General features: G+C 40.4%; 1 protein-coding gene across 1 annotated transcript in view; it reads right to left on the reverse strand.

Moving 5' to 3' along the window:
- CEP290 (centrosomal protein 290) overlaps positions 1-23,937 on the reverse strand; it is a 239,857-nt gene that overhangs the window by 186,868 nt on the left and 29,052 nt on the right. Inside the window, exons 5-13 of the mRNA XM_089652468.1 lie at positions 22,878-22,924; positions 16,712-16,855; positions 13,164-13,217; positions 12,219-12,368; positions 11,613-11,795; positions 9,896-9,985; positions 9,694-9,816; positions 9,470-9,593; positions 1,796-1,959 (exon numbers count right to left, since the gene is read on the reverse strand). Of these exons, the coding sequence (XP_089508594.1) occupies positions 1,796-1,959; positions 9,470-9,593; positions 9,694-9,816; positions 9,896-9,985; positions 11,613-11,795; positions 12,219-12,368; positions 13,164-13,217; positions 16,712-16,855; positions 22,878-22,924 (1,079 nt within the window). The remainder of the gene's footprint in view (positions 1-1,795; positions 1,960-9,469; positions 9,594-9,693; positions 9,817-9,895; positions 9,986-11,612; positions 11,796-12,218; positions 12,369-13,163; positions 13,218-16,711; positions 16,856-22,877; positions 22,925-23,937) is intronic.

Consider the following 23,937-nt stretch of genomic DNA (forward strand, 5'->3'; position numbering starts at 1 on the left):
AGGTATTTCCAGCAGGGTGCTGTATAGGGTGCCTCATGTGATGGGTGAAGATTTAATCTGTGGCTTTGGGCCAGATCCTGTGGCAGGATTTGGGTAAGTGGCCCTTTAAAGTGGTTGTAAAGGCTGAAGGTTTTTTACCTTCATGCATTTTATGTGCACACGGGCCTCAGCTGTCCTGGGTCTCTCTCTCCTCATTGGCTGAGACAGCAGCGGGAGCCATCGGCTCCCGCTACTGTCAATCACAGGCAGTGAGCCAATGAGGAGAGAGCGAGACTGCTCGGATGTCCCCATCGCAAGCCTAATTAAATTATCACTATGCAATGCTTTAAAAGCCTTTACAGGTTACCAGCTTAGAGTTAAAAGGAGGACTGACATTAGAATTATCACTGTCAGTCTAATGTTTGTGACAATACCTCACATTTGTGGTGTGATCGCCATTTACATATATGTGCTGGACCTATGTGGACTTTCGCATTTGCATGTGAGCAAGGGGGACTATTATTTATTTTATTTAAATTTATTTTTTTTTTACACTATTTTTGTTTTTTGGTCAACATTACTGCTATCATAATGGATGAATGAAATACATTGTGATAGCATGGTCAATGACAGGTACACTTTATTGAGAGATCTGGGGGTCTATTAGGCCCCAGATCTATTATCTGCCTTCCAGAGCAGCAAATTAAACTGATATCAGTTTAATTGGCTACTTTACTAGCCAATAGGGGTTAGTAAACAAACAAACCAAAACCAGAAGTGACAGAATCATCCTTGCTTCTGGTTTCATACACCATAGAGACAATGGGGAAATGGATGTTCCCCCTTTTCCATGGTAAACCAGTCCAACCACCCACAACATGTTTGGGCTCCCCATTGGAATAGGAGAACCCAGAAAAGACAACATTCATATTGCTGCTCTGATCACTTTTACATTAAACAGAATCGCTCACAGAAGATTTTGATACCAGGATCATGGCTCCAGCTGCAGCCATGAACCTGGTATCACGATTTCTCATCCAAGACATACTGTATATGTAGGTATGGAAAATGGGAAGTGGTTAAAGAAGTATGGAAATTAAAACAAACAAACATACATGCTCACATCTATGCTGCAGCTGCCCCACAGACTGATCACTCAGTTCTTGGTCTGTTCAGAGCGGAGAGTGGTGAATGTCAGTCATGGCTCTCCGTTCTGCCCCTCTAGCACTCACTGGAGTGCTAGGCTGGAGAAGGGGCAGGTGCAACTGGATGTGGCTCTCAAGTGCATGCTAAGAGCAGGATCTAAGTGTCAACAAGCTGGTTGGGATCCTTTCAGAGCCTGGAGCATCTCTGCCATATCAGCGGGCAAAAGCCAGTTTTTGTAGCTGCATGCTGACTTTTTTTTTTTTTTTTTTTTCAGCTGGAACTCCACTTTAAATACATAATTAGTTCTGTGCTTTACAGTTAATTCTAATGTTCACATTTCTGTGTATTTAAGGCAGCAACTATTCTACATTTTGACAAAACACATGCTTTTTCACAAATAAATGGAAATGAAAAACACAAATACATGTGTTTCACATGCATAGAACTCGATCTGCCCGGAAAATTCTTAAAAAAAAAGAGAAAAAAAAAAAACACATAAGAGACGTGTGTGCAGCACATGTAAAAAAAGGCATCCATGTGTGCAGCAGTACTTATAATGCAGTTTAGATTTATCAGGGTTAAAGCCTGGCTTTTTACACAATTACTGGCTACTGTTCATTCGTTACAAAAATACTTAAATATAAAAGAGTAAATGCTTAAAATGGTATACCGCTTCATAGTCTCTCATCCGGTTCAGGGCATCAACCAGATCTTTGTCTTTTTGCCGGGCATCATTTTCTGCCAATTCAGCAACACGTTCTGCTTCTCTAAGTTTTTGATCCATGAGCTGCAGTTTTGCTTGAAACTCCTCAGACCGATAATGCTGAGGATCTCCTAAAGTGAGAAGAGCAACTTTAACAATTAAAACAATTCTAATTTTTTTGACAAATTTGTTTTTTGCTAGAAGAATGAAATATTTACCTATGTAAAAAAAGAAATAAAACATGCTTTGCTTATGCACACTTAAGGATTCTTTTCTGTCAACCAAAAAAAACTGTTGTTTTTAAAGTTAGGGAACACTTCATGCTAAGAACCTTTAATTTGCACAATTACAGCTCAATCCGCTTTGTTTCTAGTATATTTTCAAAATGATCCTAATCTCAGGCTGCAGAATATGGGGTTGATTTGCTAAAACTGGAGAGTGCAAAATTTGGTGCATGATAGCCAATCAGCTTCTAAATTCATTTTTTTCTCCTTTTTACAAAAAATATTACATGCACAGGTAAAAAATGCATGTAATATTTTTTGTTTTAGGAACCTGTAAAGCATTGCATCAGAGATAAGTAGATTGATGGTGCCATGCAGGTCTCCTGCAGACTGTCAATGTAGCCTTGTATGAGCAGATGGTTTTACACTAACAGGGAGAATGAATTAACTACCACAGCTCTCAACAGTGCCGTGGTACCGAAAAGGCTGTCAGTACTTCTAGTTCATTGATTCACAGGGATCTGTGAATCAATGACGAAGCCGTGTGGGCGGAGCCCCTCATGGCTGCACTCTCTTTGAATTGTGGCAGTGAGTATGGAGAGAAGATCCCCGGCTCGCTGCCACAAGGAGAGGGGGGAAACGGGGTAGAGGGATCTGAAGCCGAATATGTCACACTCTAAATATGGGTGAAACATGTAACATGTTCAGAAAGATGATTAAAACATGGAAGCAGAACTGCACCAGATTTTGCACTTTTTGCACAGTTTTAATAAAACAACCCCAATGTGTTTCTTGGTTCTGTGCTCGAGCCTCTCACACAAACAAGGCGACTGCATGGTTAGTATTGTGACATGCAGCTTCATACCTATCCATAAAGCAATGAAATCTATACCTACCTGATTGAAATTCATTATTTAAAACTCTGTTTATAGAAAACTAGAATGAACCTTAGATTAGCACAGCTGCAAGATTTCTAGTTAAAATGAACAGCCCAATAAATGATTTTGTTTCCAGGAGTTGCTCTTTAAAGGATAAAATAACCTTTCAATGGACTATTTGGGTGCCATAATGCACCAGCTGAGTACTTTCCAAGGGCCTGCATAGACAATTTTTGGGTTTGCGTCAATGACATCAATTTGAGATGCTTCAGAGATCATTCAAAATTTACTGGCAGCTGTATTGGACTTGCAGGTGGCATCCTTCTGACGTGCTTTAAAAATTATTTGCATTCCTATAGATTTGTATGGGAAAGCAACACCTGCTTGAAACAACCAAAAACCAGTTGATAGAGGCCCCTAATATACCTTTCTACCATAAATTTGAGATGACATTTACATTGCTTGGCTTACCATAGGCAAGGATAATGTTTAAGGCTCAAGAGTATCCAGTGCTCTTATGAAATACAGTGGGGCAAAAAAGTATTTAGTCAGCCACCAATTGTGCAAGTTCTCCCACTTAAAAAGATGAGAGAGGTCTGTAATTGGCATCATAGGTAGACCTCAACTATGAGAGACAAAATAAGAAAAAAAATCCAGACAATCACATTGGCTGATTTGGAAATAATTTATTTGCAAATTATGGTGGAAAATAAGTATTTGGTCACCTACAAACAAGCAAGATTTCTGGCTCTCACAGACCTGTACCTTCTTCTTTAAGAGGCTCCTCTGTCCTGCACTCATTACCTGTATCAATGGCACCTGTTTGAACTTGTTATCAGTATAAAAGACACCTGTCCACAACCTCAAACAGTCACACTCCAAACTCCACTATGGTGAAGACCAAAGAGCTGTCGAAGGACACCAGAAACAAAATTGTAGACCTGCACCAGGCTAGGAAGACTGAATCTGCATTAGGTAAGCAGCTTGGTGTGAACAAATCAACTGTGGGAGAAATAATTAGAAAATGGAAGACATACAAGACCACTGATAATCTCCCTCGATCTGGGGCTCCACGCAAGATCTCACCCCGTGGGGTCAAAATGATCACAAGAACAGTGAGAAAAAATCCCAGGACCACACGGGGGGACCTAGTGAATGACCTGCAGAGAGCTGGGACCAACATAACAAAGGCTACCATCAGTAACACACTACGCCTCCAGGGACTCAGATCCTGCAGTGCCAGACGCATCCCCCTGCTTAAGCCAGTACATGTCCGGGCCAGTCTGAAGTTTGCTAGAGAGCATTTGGATGATCCAGAAGAGGATTGGGAGAATGTCATATGGTCAGATAAAACCAAAATAGAACTGTTTGGTAGAAACACAACTTGTCATGTTTGGAGGAGAGAGAATGCTGAGTTGCATCCAAAGAACACCATACCTGCTGTGAAGCATGGGGGTGGCAACATCATGCTTTGGGGCTGTTTCTCTGCAAAGGGACCAGGACAACTGACCCATGTACAGGACAGAATGAATGGGGCCATGTATCGTGAGTTTTTGAGTGCAAACCTCCTTCCATCAGCAAGGGCATTGAAAATGAAACGTGGCTGGGTCTTCCAACATGACAATGATCCCAAACATACCGCACGGGCAACGAAGGAGTGGCTTCGTAAGAAGCATTTCAAGGTCCTGGAGTGGCCGAGCCAGTCTCCAGATCTCAACCCCATAGAAAACCTTTGGAGGGAGTTGAAAGTCCGTGTTGCCCAGTGACAGCCCCAAAACATCACTGCTCTAGAGGAGATCTGCATGGAGGAATGGGCCAACATATCAGCAACAGTGTGTGCCAACCTTGTGAAGACTTACAGGAAACATTTGTCCTCTGTCATTGCCAACAAAGGATATATAACAAAATATTGAGATGAACTTTTGATATTTACCAAATACTTATTTTCCACTATAATTTGCAAATAAATTCTTTCCAAATCAGCCAATGTGATTGTCTGGATTTTTTTTTCTCATTTTGTCTCTCATAGTTGAGGTCTACCTATGATGCCAATTACAGGCCTCTCTCATCTTTTTAAGTGGGAGAACTTGCACAATTGGTGGCTGACTAAATACTTTTTTGCCCCACTGTATGGCACTTGCACCAAGAAACACCATAGAAAAAACTGGAGTTTGGTTTACCTGTAAAAACACAGGAAACAGTACATCTATCACAACAGGTTATGCGGTCGCCTTTAGCAATCCCTTCCCAGGCATAACCCCTCCCAAGCTTGGTACAGCCTCAGTTTTGTAGAGAGCCATGATCAACAGGAAGAGGGGTGTCCTGGGATGTACACTCAGAAAAGGATTTTAAAGGTAAACAAAAAATTCTATTTTCTCTACAGTACCTCCAAGGACACAGGACATCTTCATGTCCATTAGGATAGGGATGTCCCAAAGCACTGAATATGAGGGGTGGGAAAAACAGAAACAAACCAACAGGTTCCAAAAGCCAAAATCAAATTAGCTTAGAATTTCACGCAGCCTGCCACCTGCAAAACCCACTGCCTGAAGGTTGCGTAAACAGAAGCCCAAAACATCTACCAGAAAGAAATTAGTAAAGGTTTGAACTGAAGACAAGGTATCAGACTTATAATCTTGAGCTACAGAAGCTAGATGCGGAATAGCCCAGGATTCACCAGCACTCCTTTTAGAATGAGCCCTAACAGGAAACAGCAGAGCCCATCCTTTAAGGCTGTAAGCCTGAGAAATAAGCCAATGGTTCTATCTAGAAATGTTAAATTATAAAGCCACTTGACCCTTCTTTGTTCCTCAAAAGGAAAAAAAAGAAACTTAGATTGTCAAATTAACGCCATTGATCTTAAGTAAACTTTTACTGCACGAACCAAATTCAAGGTATGTAAAACTCTTCCGCTATTTCAGGTTTGGGTCAGAAGGAGGGCAACATAATATTCTGGTTGAGATGGAATGAAGAAACTACCTTAGACAAAAAGGATAACCAAGGCCATAAGACCACAGCGCCCCAGAAAAGTTCCTTATAGTCAAGAGCCGCCAACTCCAAAACCCTGCGAGCCGAAGTAATAGCAACCAAAGAAGACAACCTTCCTCATCAAAAGCACTAAGAGAATGTCTCAGATGGGCTCAAATGCACACTTCTGAAACAGAAAATACCAAATTAAAGTCCCGTAGAGTAAACGGAACATGGATTGGTGGAACAATGTGTATGACACCGTGTACAAAAGAACGCATTAAAGCAGTACTAAGCCCAAATGTAACATAATGCAGATTACAATCCTTAGGGTGCCTACAGCATGGATTAAAGAGCAACAGAGACAACTTTAGAAATCAGCATTAATACTCTGTGGAGAGGTTAGATGCACTAGCAGATTTAGATCTAAACTCCAGGGCACACTTTTTAAGTAGTTGCAGCAACTGTTTCTTTTTATTTTGGGATAAAGGGTCTTTTTGACCCTTGTTAGCACTCCTGTCAGTGGTGAGTGGTTTGCCTCAACTCTCGAACTGCTACATCTGCAGGATAACCTGTTCTGTTGAAAAGCAACAAGCTTACTGGCCAGATCACTTGATGAAAACAAAGTAAAGAAAGTCTTAAAAAGAAAACAAATGCAGCAAATACATCCAAGAACTGGTAAGCTGCAATATAATAAATGTTTTCTTTTGAGTTTAATACCACTTGAAGTAATTAAAAGGCAATGGGTCTTTAGAAGAAAACCACCAAAGCCAAAATCTGATCCATGATGGTACTCAAGCTAAACTTTTGTGTACACCTGAGTGGAGAAATGCCAGAACACGTCCCATGGCATATTTGTGAGGGACAAGTTTACATGCCTAATACTACACAAAATAAGACTTCCAAGTCTGACAGTAAATTTTCCACGAGCTTGCCTTCCTGTTACTAAGAAGTGTAGGGAACTGAATCAGAGCCAACACTGTCTCTCAAAACTTGGCTTTAATAGCCAAGCCTTTAAAGCCAGTGAGTTCATAAAGCAGGATGAAATATCAGACCCTGTGACAGAGGTCAGGTCGATCCAGAGGAGTCCAGGGTTGATCCACTGCCAAGTTCAATGTAGGAGTACCATTTTCTCCTGGGCCAATATCACCAGACTCCCTCCTAACCATAGACTACTAAGCAGCCAGGGCAGAAGCTGCAGAAGAGGGTAGGCATAAATTGGAGGAAAACTGGTCTCAAGACACCACCAGTATATCCGTCATGAATGCTCAAGCGTCCTTGGTCCTGGACACAAATTGGTCCAGTTTTGCGTTCGACCTGGACACTAGTAGGTACACATCCAGCGTTCATCAACATTTCTGGGTGAAAGGCCCACTCCCCCGGATTTGAATGTTGTCTGCTGAGAAAATCCACCTGGCAATTTTCCATGTTGGGAATGTGTACAGTGCTGGAATGTGACTTACGACTCAAACTAAAATCAGATCCGTTTCCACTGTTGCAGCATAATCTGAATGGATTTGCACCGGGAGACCTTGCTGTTCTACAAACCAATGGCCTCAAAAGGAAGTTACCATTTTCCCAAGGAACCCTCATGCAGAAGCGTGTTGACGGTTTGTGCAAAGCCTGAAGCGACTCAACCTGACCTCACAGCGTCCAGCACATTTACAGATGTAGGATTAACTTTGTTTGATCTGTGTCCAAGATAAGGTCCAAGATATTTCAGCTGTTGATTTGTGACCAGAACCAACTTTTGGAAGTTGAGCATCAAACCAAACCTGTTCGCTGTCAAATACACATTGAACTCCAGAAGCAGATTGCTTCAGGAGTTGGTTATCCAGGTAACCCACAATGGGAATACCTTGGGAACACAAGAGACCTAAGACAACACTTTTGTGAATACCCTGGGGGGAGTGGAAGGCCAAACAACAGAGATACAATCTGAAAATGTTTTTCCTCCACTGCAAACTGGAGGAACTGTTGTGATTTGTAAATTGGCATGTATAGAAATCTGTTCTGTCCACTGACATCAAAAAATTCCCCTGCTGTAGGAAGGTGAGCACCATCCAAACAGATTTTATTCTGAACTTTTGCACACAAAGAAACCTGCTGAGGCCTTTGAGTTTCAGGACTGGACGAACATCACCATTTGGCTTGGGCACCATGAAGAGGTTTGAATATAAAGCACAAACCTTTTTCTCTCTCCAGGACTGGAGCAATCACTCCCTGTGCGAGCAGCCTGAATAAAAGATTGCTGTTTTTGTGGATTGAAGGAAACATCTGCGAGCATGAAGCATGGAAGATGAAGGCTTAGGAATTCCAGCTTATAGCCTCCAGTCTCCATACTTCAGACCCATTTGTCCGCAATCTCCCTAGTCCAAACATTTAAATGCTAGCAATGCCCCCCCCCAACTCAGCGAGTAAGGGTACCTTTAATGGAGGGACTTTCCCCCTGCCTTAGTGGGTTTTGAAGTCTACAGCTTCTTGAGGAATTGGTTGTTTGGCTTAGACTTAGAGCCAGAGGCTTTGGACAAATAAAATAAATGCTTCTTGAAAGTAGGAGGAGTAAGCTTCTGCATTAACTACTTAGCTTTACTTTTGAGCAGTAACAAGCTATTCTTCCCCACAGTTGGATTTTGGATGTAATTATCTAAGGCAGGGCCAAACAAACTTTCCCCTGGAAAAGGTAGGCATTCAAATGGCTTCTTACAAGGCAGCTCCACTAAGCTCCAAGGATCCTGCGCACAGATAAAAAGACCAAATGAGAAAGCTGTTGAATAACTACCCACCCATTCCCCCCTGGACCTATATTCCATCCTTCCAGTCTACCAACAGAAAATTGCACAAGGTCCTTTTACGAAGCGTCCAGTCCTGAATCGCAAAATTATAGGCCATCTACATACTGTACATCTATCATGAGGTCCTGGCTCTATTACTCTTGGCCCTAGGGCTGTAGGTAACAGATCCAGATAGAGCCAGTCTTCTGTTCACAACAAGAATGCTAGAGAAAACCTAGCTTGAAAAAAAAAAAAATACCTAGCTATGCAGAGACTGGACACCACCTAAGACATTAGCAAAAAAAAAAAAACTAAGGCTGCGTCTAGTTGGGAGGGCTTAGGCATGGAAGGAAATTGTTATCTTTTCTTTGCCAGAGTCCAATTACCGGATGGTGGCAACATAACCCTATTGCAATGGATATGAAGATGTCCTGTGATAGAGAAAAAAACGCCACAATTATACTCTGTGATGTACCAGGTGGCAAAAGATCATTGGGAGTGTTGAACAGCTAAATCTTTGTGCATTTTAGAAGGTGTGCTTATAATTTAGGTATCCCATACATATAATGTAAATCAATTCAAATTTTACCAGAGTTATTTGAACAGTGCCATCCAAAAATGCAGCTGTTCTTGCCATGGCTAGCCATAAGCACAGGTTTTGTTGTCAAAGCCTTGTGAAAACCCTAAAATGATAACCCTGGCAAAAGGGAATAGCAAACAAGCTAGAGTAGAATGCAGTCTCCAAGTCTGAATAATGAATATGAAAGGTATGAAAGATAAATATATTTTAAAACTTACCTTTATTTCTCTTTAATTGCTGCTTTAAATTTTCAATGTGCAGGGAATGAGATTCCATCTCCTTTGTATACTGCTCCAACTGATCAGTAAGCATCTTAATGTGGTTATCCCGCTCCTGCACACCCTAAAATATAGAAAAATAATATAATGAAGAAGGAAAAAAACAAGTATGTAAATATTTTTTGTTTATTTTCCTAGCCAGTTTGTGTCTTTGTAAAAGGTACCTGTTGGAGAGCAAGAACGCTGCTTTTGTCTGCATCCAACTGAGCAACCTTCAATTTTTCTCTCAAGTTGTGAACCATTTGTTGACATGCCATAATTTCTTCATCTTTAGAAGCCAATATTCTCTAAAGGAAAGATTTTGTTAATATTATGATAGCAAAATATACTTGGTTATATTGTTCTCCAAATTGACAGTTATCTTGCCTTCCATTCTTCTACTTTTGTATTAACTGCTATCATAACTGGATCATCTTCATCGTTCTTTGCCCTCAGTTGTTCTGTGAGTTCTTGAACCTACAGGATTAAGTATATATAGTATAATGAGTATACTCATTATACACACACACATATACACACACGCACTAAAAATAATTCACCCAATCATAACCAAACATGACCATACAATTGCCCCTACACATGCATATCCCATGTGTGTTCAACTTCAAAAAATGTTGCTGCTTTAAATCGTATATGACATTCACACAGCCTAAATCATTAATACACCCAATATGAGCAGCGCAAAATACAAATAGAGTGCTCTAGTGCTGTAACATATATTAATAAATAATTCAAATAAATAAAAAATGTCCAATAAAAGAAAAACAAAAATGTGCTGTGAATTCATGTATGAGTCCACCATACAACCTTCTATTCTGCTAAACCACCATGTGATTGAACGAGGATTCCACAAGTGTCAATAATTAACGAAAGCTCCACTCCATTGACTACACGTGCTCCAAACAGATCAACTCCCAATCCAGTGACACTCACCAGATGCTATGGCTTATTTTACATTGACAAGCAACAGCTCTTGTGGTGAATATTACTCACGATTAAGATTCTTTCGCCATAACAGCTGTGCCCATCAGCAATCAAATGCTCATATGATGATAGGAAATAATTTATAAAGATCAATCTGCACAGGAAAGGAAATAAGGGAAAGCCAATAGCGTGATACCGCTAAAAATCATTTATTATAAAACCAGTAATATACTCACAAAATAATAGTTAATGCATTCCCAACATCAATACTCCCACATATGGTGTATCGCAGTAGCAGCATCTCACCCAACCTTCCTCGCTGACCATGAGTGGAACGTCACTTCCGGCGCGGGATGTGAGGTGGATGCTGGTTGTAAACAATCGGTGTGCGGCCCGACCATGACTGATAAAGTCAGATGACGACACGTGTCAGAGTCGGGCAGCACGACAATTGTTTACAACCGGCATCTGCCAGAAGTGACTTTCCACTCGCGGTCAGCAAGGAAGGTCAAATGAGATACTGCTAATGCAATACAACACACCATTTGCGGGAATAATGCTGTTGGGCATGCATTAACTATTATTTTGTGAGTATATTACTGGTTTTATAATAAATGTTTTAGCGGTATCACACTATTGGCTTTTCCTTATTTCCTTTCCTGTGGCGGAGTGATCTTTATAGAGGATTTCCTACCATCATATGAGCATTTGATTGCTGATGGGCACAACTATTATGGAAGAAGAATCTTAATCCTGAGTGATATTAACCACAAGAGCTGTTGCTTATCAATGTGAGATAAGCCATAACATCTGGTGAGTGTCACTGGATTGGGGGTTGATCTGTTTGGAGTACGTGTTGTCACTGGCGTAAGGTTTTCGTTAATTACAAAACCACAATTACATGGTGGTTTATCAGAATAGAGGGACTTATTCAAAGTTATAAGATGGACTCATACATGGAATTCATAGCACAATTTTGGTTTTCACTTTTATGAATTGCACATTATTTATTTACCTGATATTTTAGTTTTACAGTAGATCACTGCTAGCAACAAGATTATATGAACCCAATGATTGGATGGAGAACTGTAAAATACCAGTGATAAGCCAGGTACTAATCAGTAAATTTTTACTTATGAAAACATGTATTGTGACTAACCTGGAGCTTGTATTGCTCCTTCTCTTTCCTCAGTTGGTCCATAACACTGTCAGTATGTTGTACCATGAGTTTCATTTTGCTGTATTCATCAGTCATTTTCTCCATTTCATGTACAGATTCTTCCAGGTGCTTTGTCATTTCTTGGTTTTGGCTTTCCAGTCTTTCATTGGCCTCTGTCAAGCTCTGATGTGTGAAAGACAAGTGCTATTCAAATAACACAACTAGATAACAATCTGATCCACTGAATGGTCTAACACAGGGTTTCTCAACCAGGGTTCCAAGGAACGTTAGGGTTTCTACAGGGGTTGCTAGGGGTTCCTTAAGCATAGAGCAAGTTCCCACTGATCTATTTAGCCATCTCTTAGGGGGTACATCTTCCCAATGATCACAAGTTTAAGGAGCATTCCTCCCACTGACCATCACACTAATGTATCATGATATGTAGATATAGTCCTTTTTAGCAGAGAATTCCCTGAGACCAGAAAGTTATTTCAAGGGTTCCTCTGTTGAAAAGGTTGAGAAAAGCTGCTCTAACATGTTAGCACAATTCTTGATGTAGAGGAAAGTGAAAGTCAATCTAGTAGCAGAAGATTAAGGTTAGCTCACCTGGATCTCATCAAGGTATTGTACCAGTTCCATGTTCTTCTTTGAGATGAGAGTTTTGTAGTCTTGCCCCTCTCCACGGGACATAAGAGATTCCCTCTGGGAGTCAATCTGTCTCTGGCAGTCTATAACATCTTGTCGTAGCTGTTCATTCTGTTTACCAGAATTTATGGGTCATTGTCAAATAAACAATTTATTGCTAATCTAATTTGTTACCAGGCCTAGTGGTACCACTTGACACAACTGCCTAATACCTCACCTTCTTCTTAAGTAGTTTTTTCTCCAGAAATTAAGTAATGTGAAAGTAGTAATGAGGAAAGTAACATATATAAATAGTTAAAGTAAGAAAGGAATACAAATAGATAAAGAGGAAAAAAAGGAAAAACAATTAAATGCAATAGTTTACAAAAAAAAAGGTTTAAGCCTAAACTAATGGTCAAATAGTGGTTCCTTAATTTAAAACACTATTATTAACATCCTAATAAATTTCACAGTGACTTAACGGGCAGAGAAGTAAATTTGTAAATGGAATTGATTAATACATTTTTCCCTTGCATTCAAATCAGCTTTAGAAGAACCACTGTACTAGTGGCAAATGTGGTATCTGTAGAATGCTTTCAGTGTGTATAAACACAGCATTCTACAGATACTGCAGTTTCTAACATTCTTCGTCACAAATACATTTAGGACATTTTGCTGGATACTCAAAGCATAGTGGATGCCAATTTCAGCTTTTTGTCAACTGATTGTTCTATAATTAAATCACCTTACCTGTAGTAATACAAGGCAATTCGTAAATTAAAAATAAGAATTGACTTTTTAACATAACAAAAAGGCTTGGTATATCATTACTTCTTCATTCCAGCCCTCTGCATAACGTTAGCTTATATTACCCTGTGCTATAAAAAAAAAAATGTCAAATGATATTCAATGTTAGCAGGTACCAACCTCTCTTCTTAACTTGCTGTTTTCATTATCAGTTTCTTCATTTCGGAGAGCAAGCTGAAAATATGTACATAAACATACAGTAACAATGAAAAAGAAGAAAAAATAAGATGAAATGTTTATGAATACATAGAAACAGTATCTGGTTAGTATGGGAAATTATTTTTCTTCCAGCGCTTGCAGTTATAAAATCTCTTAAAGTGATTTTAAACCGTTACATATACCCAGTGAAGGGACTGGCCTCAAGTAATATACAGAGATGAAAAAAACAGATCCTCCTACAGAAGTTGTACCTGTTTACTGCAGTCTTCTCTTCTCTACATCCATTCAAAATCCAGAATTTATAAAGTTTGTTTGAATATCAGAAAAAAGGGGGCGAGGAGCTGAAAGTACACTCTGCAAAGCTCAGGGAGAGCTGATTGGAGTGAAGAAACACCCCCCTCCACACAGCACACAGGAACAGAGCTGAGGATGTCAATCACAGGCTGTGTGCAGGAGCTCCCTCCCCATCACCATTTTGAGCTCTGCACAGTGCTATTTCAACTCCCCGCCCCCTTTTGATGTCAGGAAAACTTGTTAGAGGTGATTCATACGCATAGCAAAAGAATGAATCAGCAGACAGAAATGACACTTAGTTCTCTGAATTGAGACAAATACACAATGATGAGGGATATGCTTTTTTCATATTTCATTACTGCGGTTTACAATCACTTTAATGTAACTCATAAAAAAAAGCATCTTAACAGCTATGGGCATCCTTTTATTTGTTTTCCAGCAAATTAGCCACCCAGTCACTTGGTTTACATACAAAAAAAAAATCACTGTCTATTCTGCTATACCCTACTCCTAAAACAGCATAAGGACCAGCCAAACAGCTGAAATAAATATACAGTAACAGTTTTACCTTTAAAAAGATATCTAAAGTGAAGCACACATCTGTAATCTGTAATCTCATAGTATCAGTAGAGTGCTGACACTTGAGCTTGAAGTTTTGCAGAATTTGAACTAGTGCCATATCTACTGTTTGCCAACCTACAGCTCTCTACCTCCTGTAAGCCCAATTGATCTGCTAAAGTGTTTCACATGGGAAGATACGCCTTGCCTTGAACTTTGAAAAGGCATGTGGCAGCCAGTAAAATGACAGATTTTAGGTAATTACACTAGTTGAACTGACAATGCATTCCACAATGCAGAAGTACATCAAGAAAATAATTTCGTAATATATAACCAATTGCACTTCTCTAGTAACTGAGTATATTTTGAGGATTTCCTCATTTCTTCATGGGTTAATAAAACTTCGGAACCAAGGGTGTTTTAACCTAATATATAAATTGACCTTTCCAAAAATGTGGTAGCAATCACCAAAATTACAAAACAATTACTTGATCATTTCTAAAGAAGTTCCCATCCTTACATAACTTTGACAGCAGTGCAAACTGCGTCTATAACATAATTGTGATATTAAGTCAATGTCACTGATTGCAATCCTGAACCAATTATAGTATTATTTACAAGCCTGATGTTCATGATGTGTAGGGCTTTCCAAAAAGGCAATAATGAGTATATCCAGCTGTCACATGTTTTTTTATTGCACTAAAGATTCTTCAGCTTGGAACATTTCTGGGTGAATGTGTATTTCCTTTATTGTCAATGTGTTGCAGTTACAAATCAGGTCTGTCACAGCATAAATAGTGCAGATCCTGGCAACACTGTAACATGGATAGGCAGATATGTCACCACCTGTTATTATTGCTAAGATTGAATTTCTGTCTAAGGCCAACTTAGTTATAAAAGAGATTTATCTGCATTAGACAAGCTGCTTCCTATGGGGGCACTCATGCATGCTCGATCCCAAGTCAGGCTGTTTGCATGTATTCAGACACACAGCCCGGCTTGGCCCTGCTCTCTGCCCTCTGTTCACAGGTTTTGACTGACAGCAGCAGGAGCCAATGGCCAAGCCTATTAGAGCCGGGAGAGGGGAGAAGAGCTGCTGCAGACGTGCACAATGCTGGATTGAGATCGGGCTCAGGTGAGTATTTTGAGGGGGAGGTTTTTTACCTTAACGCACATAATACATTAAAGGTTAAAACCTTTTACTTTAACATCCATTTTAATTTTGCTCTAGCATCGCCCCCTGCTGTCACTGGTCCAACGACAGCATTTTAGTAGCCAGTAAGGGTGCTCTCACTGGATGGAGGGGCAGTGGACAGGCAAGGTTTAACAAAACAACTATACTGGTTTTATTGATAGCTTAATAAAACAATGCAATCCAATATCTCCATCGCAATAATCCTGCTATATTCAAGGTGGTTTGGATGAAAACATTACCTTAAAAACAGAGCCCTCTTAAATACAATAAACTATAATAGCTATATGGCAGAGATATTGCATACTTTCAATACTAAACATAACATAAAACTCAGCTGCATACATGCAAATATGTTTTGTTTAGCCCAAAACACTTTCTTTTTTAGGGCTAATTCACACCAGATGCATTGAGGCTATGGAGGCGGCTATTTCCATGCAGCCCCAATGCATAGAACAAGACAAAATGCCTCATTTTCTATGGAGTCAGTTAAAACCACAGCAATGCTTTGGTGCGTACTGGTACAAACAAAAAAAAAAAAACTGTATGCCGTTTTATATTTTTAAGTGCTGTGGGTTGCAACATGAACCAATGTGTTGCAATGGCGATACAATGAACAGAACTGTATTGAAAATGTCACTCAGAGAGATTTTCATACCGTCAATTTGTATTCCAGTACATACCAGCAGCCGTGCAATTATTGCAACTCACTAGTAGGAGCAAACCCTAAATGATAAACGTGTTACTGTGTACCTCGAAGGAGAACTGTGCGCACAAACACAAATTACACTTTTTGATTGTTTGTATACAATATCCACATATATGTTTTTAATATTGAGTTTTAAGAGAACTCTGTTTTAAGGTAATTAATAAAGGTAATGTTTATATGCAAAGTATTTTGCATATAACAAGATAGGAATCTTTGATTCTGTCTCTTGGTGGTCTTCCAGGCTCTTTACAGGCTAGAATGACAACTCTCATGCGAGCGGGAATTCATCCATCCTGGCACTGAGACATGCTAAGAATTCTACAGAAACTTGCAAGGAGAAAAGTAAGGAGGATTTATTGCAGATGAGACATAGGGATTGATTTACTAAAGACAAATAGACTACACACTATGCAGTTGCACTATGGCTCCCGCTGCTCTCAGTGTCTCCTGCAAGACCAGAAGGAGTGCGGCACTGCAGTTGGGACTACGCTCGATCAATGCGGACTCAAGTACATGTTTAGAGATGGGGGTAAACAGGTATTGGAAGTTTTTTTATTTTAATGCAGGGAATGCTTAAGGTATAAAAAGCTTTTGAGCTTAGAACTACTTTAAATGCAGATCACATGCTGTACTCCCATACTACATTAAAACCTGCATTTATGTGGGTGAGCTCTAAAACTGATAAACGATCCGAGCAACAACTACATTTACCAGTACATAAGATCTACTGCCAGAAATATTATGCATACAACTCACTTTTTCGTTAACTTGTTTCTCTTTTTCTAGCTCTTTTCTCATCTCTTTCAGCTCCCGTTCCCTCTGCCCCAGCTGTTCCTCAAGCTGACGAATTTCTTCCCGTAAAAAACGTGAATCTCTAGTTCCAGTGGAGAGCTGTGCCATCTGCATATAATAAAAGCCACAAGGGGCAAAAACAACTGGTGAAAAACGATAAAAAGCAGGACAGCATACACAATAACTACAGACAGAAATAAATAGTTGGTTTAGAGGACAACTTTCAAGAGAGTCAAATAAAAAAACAAACGGGAGTAAATAGTGTTGATGAGGTTAGGCTAATCCTGTAATCTGTTTCGAGAAAGCAAACTAAAACTGCAGTTGTGTAGAAGGTACTCATCATAAAAGTTAATCACACCATTCCTCTTGTTATCCCATCTAACAGAAGCTGCACATACAGGCTGACATAAGGCCTTTATTGCTTCCCCCTCTCATGACAGAAAACCTACATACAGTGAAGGAAATAAGTATTTGATCCCGTGCTGATTTTGAATGTTTGCCCACTCACAAAGAAATGATCAGTCTAAAAATCGAATGGTAGGTGTATTGTAACACAGAGACAGAATAGCAACACAAAATTAAAAAGAAATGCATGTCTAACAAATTATTCACTGATTTGCATGTTCATGAGGGAAATAAGTATTTGATCCCCTATCATTCAGCAGGATTTCTGGCTACCAGGTGTCTTTCATACAGGTAACAAACTGAGATTAGAAGCAGTTTCTTAAAGGGAGTGCTGCTAATGTAATTTTGTTACCTGTATAAAAGACACCTGTCCACAGGAGCAATCAAACAATCATATTCCAAACTCTCCACCATAGCAAAGACCAAAGAACTGTCCAAGGATGTCAGGGACAAGACTGTAGACCTACACAAGGCTGGACTGGGCTACCAAACTATCGCCAAGCAGCTTGGTGAGAAGGTGACAACAGTTGGTGCAATCATTCCCAAAAGGAAGAAACACAAAACAACTGTCAGTCACCATGCAAGCTCTCACCTCGTCATGAAAACAGTGAGGAATCATCCCAGAACTACATGTGAGGATCTTGTCAATGACCTCCAGGTAGCTGGGACCACAGTCATCAAGAAAACAATTGGTAACACACTACGCCGACAAGAATTGAAATCCTGCAGTGCCCGCAAGGTCCCTCTGGTCAAGAAAGCACATGTCCAGGCCTGTCTGAAGTTTGCCACTGAACATCTGAATGATGCAGAGGACGACTGGTTGAAAGTCTTGTGGTCAGATGAGACCAAAAATCGAGCACTTTGGCATCAACTCAACTCGCCGTGTTTGGAAGAAGAGGAATGATGCCTATGACCCCAAGAACACCATCCCAACTGTCAAACATGGTGGTGGAAACATTCTGCTTTGGGGGGGGTTTTCTGCTAAGGGGACAGGACAACTGCACCGCATCAAAGGGATGATGGATGGGGCAATGTACCGTCAAATCTTGGGTGAGAACCTTCTTCACTCAGCCAGGGCATTCAAAATGGGTCATGGATGGATGTTCCAACATGACAATGACCCAAAACACATGGCCAAGGCAACAAAGTATGGCTCAAGAAGAAGCACATTAAGGTCCTGGAGTGGCCTAGCCAGCCTCCAAACCTTAATCCGATTGAAAATCTGTGGAGGGAGCTGAAAGTTTGAGTTGCCAAATGTCAGCCACCAAACCTTAATGACTTAGAGAGGATCTGCCAAGAGGGGTTGGCCAAAATCCCTCCTGAGATGTGTGCAAACCTGATGGCCAACTACAGGAAACATCTGACCTCTGTGATTGCCAACAAGGGATTTGTCTCCAAGTACTAAGTCATGTTTTGTGAAGGGGATCAAATACTTATTTCCCTCATGAACATGCAAATCAGTGCATAATTTGTTAGACATGCATTTCTTTTGAATTTGTTGTTGCTATTCTGTCTCTCAGTGTTACAATACACCTACCATTCGATTTTTAGCAAACATTCAAAATGAGCAGGGAATCAAATACTTATTTCCTTCACTGTAGCAGTGGTGAAACTCTTTGTAAAAAAGCCATTTACTTACTTTAAATTTTCCCTTCCTTCGTCTCTCCTTTTATATTTTTGTATTGGCTGACATCAGTCTGATTTTCAGCCTAAGGTTTTACAGCTGTTCTTAAGATATTGCTAGAGAGCTGTGACATGAGAGAGGGAGCAATAAAGAGCTTACAACATCCTCTATACACAGGTACCACATAAGACAGCAAGGGGAATAGCACGGTTTACATTATATTTCAATATTTTTATTGAAAATCTGCAAAAAACAGTATACAGAAATACAGAAAACAAGTTTTTTTAGGCAATTTTGTCTTCCTGGAAGTTGTAGCAGACCACAGTGGTGAAAGTGGCGGAGGACAAGAGGCAGTTCCTGATGGAGAATGAGATGAAGGACTATGGGAAACGATGCCTAGTTGAAGAAGTCCTTCGCCTTCATGAAATGTAGAGAACCCATAAGGCTTTCCATTATAGGTAAATTGTAGGCGAAAATGGTAGGACCACCGATAACGGATATCCCTCCGCACTAAGTGGGAAAGTAATGGCTTGAAAGACCTCCGCTTCTGCATAGTGGTCCGAGAAACATCCGCAAATACTTGTATTTCATGTCCCGCAAGTTCCAACTCCGGAGTTTCTGTACTATATTTCATGACCGCTTCCTTGACCCGGAAAAAATGTGGTTTAACAATAACATCCCTTGGAGGCCCCCCTGTCTAGGGGGGAGTAATGCTCTATGTATACGATCAATTTCTGTATGAAGATCATCGATGTCAGGCATCGCGGATCACATAAAGGATTGGGCACAGCTAGTGAGCTCTTTGATTGATTCAGGAAGCCCTCAGATAAATTATAGCGTCTGGCCAGTTCTCCAGATCATCAATTTTAGATTAAGCTTCCTCCAACCGATCTTGTAAGTAGGTAATCATATTGGAATTTTGGGATACATTATGGACTGTTGCATCAACTTTAGATTTAATACTGTCCAGGTGTATGCCTAATTCCTGGAAACCTTGCTTGAGATCAGCCGCCAATCTAGTAGTAGCTCTATCCAATTTGCGTTACAGTAAATCAGCAAAACGAGCGATAAGGGTCACATCTCCCGAGTATTGTGGTGGAGCCGGAGGGAGTGTTGGCGAGTGCTCAGGGCTATCAAGGTCAGGTTTCAAGCCGCTGCTCTGGCTAAAAAAGATAGCTACCATCTGATTATCTAAGGGAGAAGAGACAGGGGAGTCTTGACCTAGTGAGCAGGCCGAAGCCTGGGAATCAGGTATAATAGGGCTAGGAGGCGATTGGGGGGGCGTTGAGGGTCACTCACCCCAGTAGAAGAGGCCACCGTGCCTCAATCCCATCCAGTAGCTGTAGTAGGGCAAAGTTTTGCCTGTTGAGGGAGAGGTGCTGACTGCAGGGATGCAGTGGAGGCCGCAGGAGCAGAGCCGGGTGCCATCTTGGCTCCCCTGCACACCACAGGGATCGGGTGCTGGGAGCCGCCATGGCCCCTCCCTGCTGTCCGTCCTGACAGGACTCCAGGGGTCCTGACCTGGACCGGAGAAGATCCCAGTGTCCGTGGGACTCAGTGCCGTGTATGGGCTTATTTAGTGCCGGGGGTGTGCAGAGCTAGCACCGGACCATGCATGCTGGCCGTCCACGCATGCGCACTCTTGCACTGTTTACTATAATCTTAAGAGTGCATGACTGCCATCCCACTAAACCTATCCCCAAGATTAACAGCTTTTTCTTTTCAGTCATAGCTTTTTATATTTTTTTGTTTCATACAAAATGCACAACATGTGCGTGTTAAAAAAAAACATACAAAAACCAAAATCAATGGCCATACAGTGACAGCAATACAATCAGCAAATAAAGAGTTGTTCACGTATCATAAAAATATGTATAACTATTTGTCCCCACAGTTATTGTCAGACAATGTATTTACAGCCATACCATAATTATTCTGCAAAAAACTATACACTGTATGAATACATATTAAAAAAAAAAGAAACAAGAAGAAAAACTGCACAATGTGACCTGTGTCTCTTCATTATATTATGAAAATTAACAGATATCAACCTGAATGTTTTAACAGTAGGACTTTAGAAGTATGCACAATCCTCTGAATCGACGACCAGCTTTTTATTTCTCAAATATAATCTTTTTTTGTGAGAATTTTCAAATAGTATATAATCACAGTAAAATAAGAGCCCCAGAACTTTTGAATGATCTCATACATATTTCTGTAAAGTATACAACAAGTAGATGTAATCCAAATAGTATGAAATATTTGTATTCACCTTTAGGTCCTTTTTAGAAATGTGTCACAAGAACGCATATACTATATATATTATTATTAAAAAAACATCTGTCAAAGCCGTTTATCTGTGTATCACGTTTCCAACATGTGGATGCAGTTTTCATTGACCCTGCTTAGAGTAATCAGATTATTAGAGGAACTGATTCCAAATACTCAGCAAAAAAGCAAATAAACAGTATGGCACAGGGGTGGGTTCTAATGTATTGCTAATATACACTCACCGTCCACTCTATTAGGTACACTTTGCTAGTACCGGGTTGGACCCCTTTGGCCTTCAGAACTGCCTTAATTCTTCATGACATATTCAACAAGGTGTTGGAAACATTCCTCAGAGGTTTTGGTCCATATTGACATGATAGCATTAACCAGTTGCTGCAGATTTGTTGGCTGCACATCCAAGAACCGTTGGTACAAGGCAAGATGGATCCATGCTTTCATGTTGTTTATGCCAAATTCTGACCCTACCATCTGAATGTCGCAGTTGAAATCGAGACTTATCAGACCAGGCAACATTTTTCCAATCTTCTATTGTCCAATTTTGGTGAGCCTGTGTGAATTGTAGCCTCCGTTTCCTGTTCTTAGCTCACAGTAGTTGCACCCGGTGTGGTCCTCTGCTGGTGTAGTCCATCCGCTTCAAGGTTTGATGTGTTGTGCGTTCAGAGATGGTATTCTGCATACCTTGGTTGTAACAAGTGGTTATTTGAGCTACTGTTGCCTTTCTATCATCTCAAACCAGTCTGCCCATTCTCCTGAGATCAACAAGGCATTTTCACTTACACAACTGCGGCTCACTGGATATTTTCTCTTTCTTGAACCATTTTCTGTAAACCCTAGAGATGGTTGTGCGTGAACATCCCAGTAGAGCAGCAGTTTTTCAAATACTTAGACCAGCCTGTCTGGCACCAACAACCATGCCACGTTCAAAGTCACTTAAAGCCCCTTCTACCAAATTCTGATGCTCGGCTTGAACGTCAGCAAGTCATCTTCACTACATATATATCTAAATGCAATTAGTTGCTGCCATGATTAGCTATTTGTGTTGCCAAGCAATTGAACAGGTGTACCTAATAAAGTGATCAGTGAGTGTACAATACAATCTAATCCATGATACTTCTTGCTTTAGTGAGGTGATCATATGGTGTCATTGTTCAGTGCAACAGAGAGCTAGCTCAATGAACATTTGTAGCTAGCATCCATTATATCATTAAAGGAGAGGTACAGCGAAAGCTCCTTTGGTTGTAATTCTGTAGATCACAGGAGTGCAGTTCGTTCTGCAGTCCTGTGACTTGTTTTCAGCTGACAGCGGGTTGAAGCCTGCTGTCGGCTGACATCACTCAGGTCCAAGATGGGAAAAGATCCCAACTTCAAAGTCGAGATACACCCCAGAGTCTGGAGCGGCACCTGGCACAGCCTCTCAGCGAGCTGCTGAGAGCCTGAGCCAGCCGCTTCCTCCCCCTCCACAGCCCAGCATTCCAGCGAGCATTGGGGGGGCAGAGCAGACAACGCTGACTGACTGTGGCTGTGAGAACTCAGCGATCAGTGGTCATGTTATTGCAGAGTTCTCACACTTAGAGGCGGTGGGGGACAGATGCAGCATCAGACCAATGCTGCATCCACCTAGGTAATTATAAATGGGAAAAGAAAAAAAGTCCACACTTCCCTTTTTAATGACATAAATGCTAACTAGAGTAATCCCATTACAAAAGATACTTTCCTAATGAAGTGCCCTTCAGTACAAAAAACAAATACAGACAAAATATACATTAAAAATGTAGCAGTGATATTTGAAAGCAAGAACTATCAATATACCTCAATTTCATTTTCCAGTTGCTTGATTTTATTCCTTAGTTGGTTTTCTGTTTAAGTCAACAACAAAGCAAAAGAAATTGATTAGACATTAAAAAAGTAATAAAAAAAAAAATAAAAAAGGTACAGCCCAGTTCATAATTAAAACAAATAACTAGTAAAATACACATCCATGTGTTGCTAGAGTCCTCTAAACCCCCCTGCTGCTGAAAACTGCCTAATTTCAAGTCATCTAATGATCTGTGAACCATGTTCCTCCTTCAGGCTGAATGTAGCCCTATTCCCATATTCCTTAGGTACCTGGAGGGTTCAGAGGCAAAGTGACACCGCGTTACTTTCTGCAAGAGCCTAAGGAATGCAGAGCAGCCTAAATCTCACACGAAGAAGCTCCTCCGATGCACTGGACTGTCTTCTCATGAGATTTAGGGTATTTATCACTCCCCAAGAATTTCGTCAGAGAGGAATTGTGGCGTCATGCCCTGCATCATGCTACTGTACAAGGGATTACAAGGACCTGAAATCAAGTAAATTCAGGCATCTATGCTAGCTGAATTTAAAATATATTAAGTTTCAAAACAGGTAAGTTTGAGGATACTTTGAATAATGTTAAATACAAGTTTTAAATGCAGCATGTGCAGAAAAGGTGTGGATATGAATGAGCCAGAAGCTGGAAAAGATTCATGAAAAAATAAACTTAGAAACAAAATGTCTCTCCAAGTTGGTCCACCTTTGCCCAACTTGTCACCGACAACCACTTAAAATAAATTGGATATGTGAGGACACACGAAACAGACCCCTGCTATTTCTATATTGATGCTTAAAGTGTTACTAAACCCACAACAGTAAAATCAGTCTGTATATGCAGTAAAGCATGCTTGTTATACTCAGTGTGGAACCTAAGGATTTAACCATCTGCATTGTTTAAATAGGCTGTTTGATCCTGACTTCTCTGCTCCTCCTCTTGTTCAAATGTCCACGTCTTATCTCCTGATAAGACAGACTGAACTGTATCCATTCTGTACATGCTCAATATAGTGTGTATTGCTAGAGTTTTTTTTTTCTT

This window comes from Staurois parvus, unplaced genomic scaffold (assembly GCF_062004578.1).
Source record: "Staurois parvus isolate SC_StPar_1 unplaced genomic scaffold, SC_StPar_1.0 ptg000025l, whole genome shotgun sequence".
NCBI lineage: Eukaryota > Metazoa > Chordata > Amphibia > Anura > Ranidae > Staurois > Staurois parvus.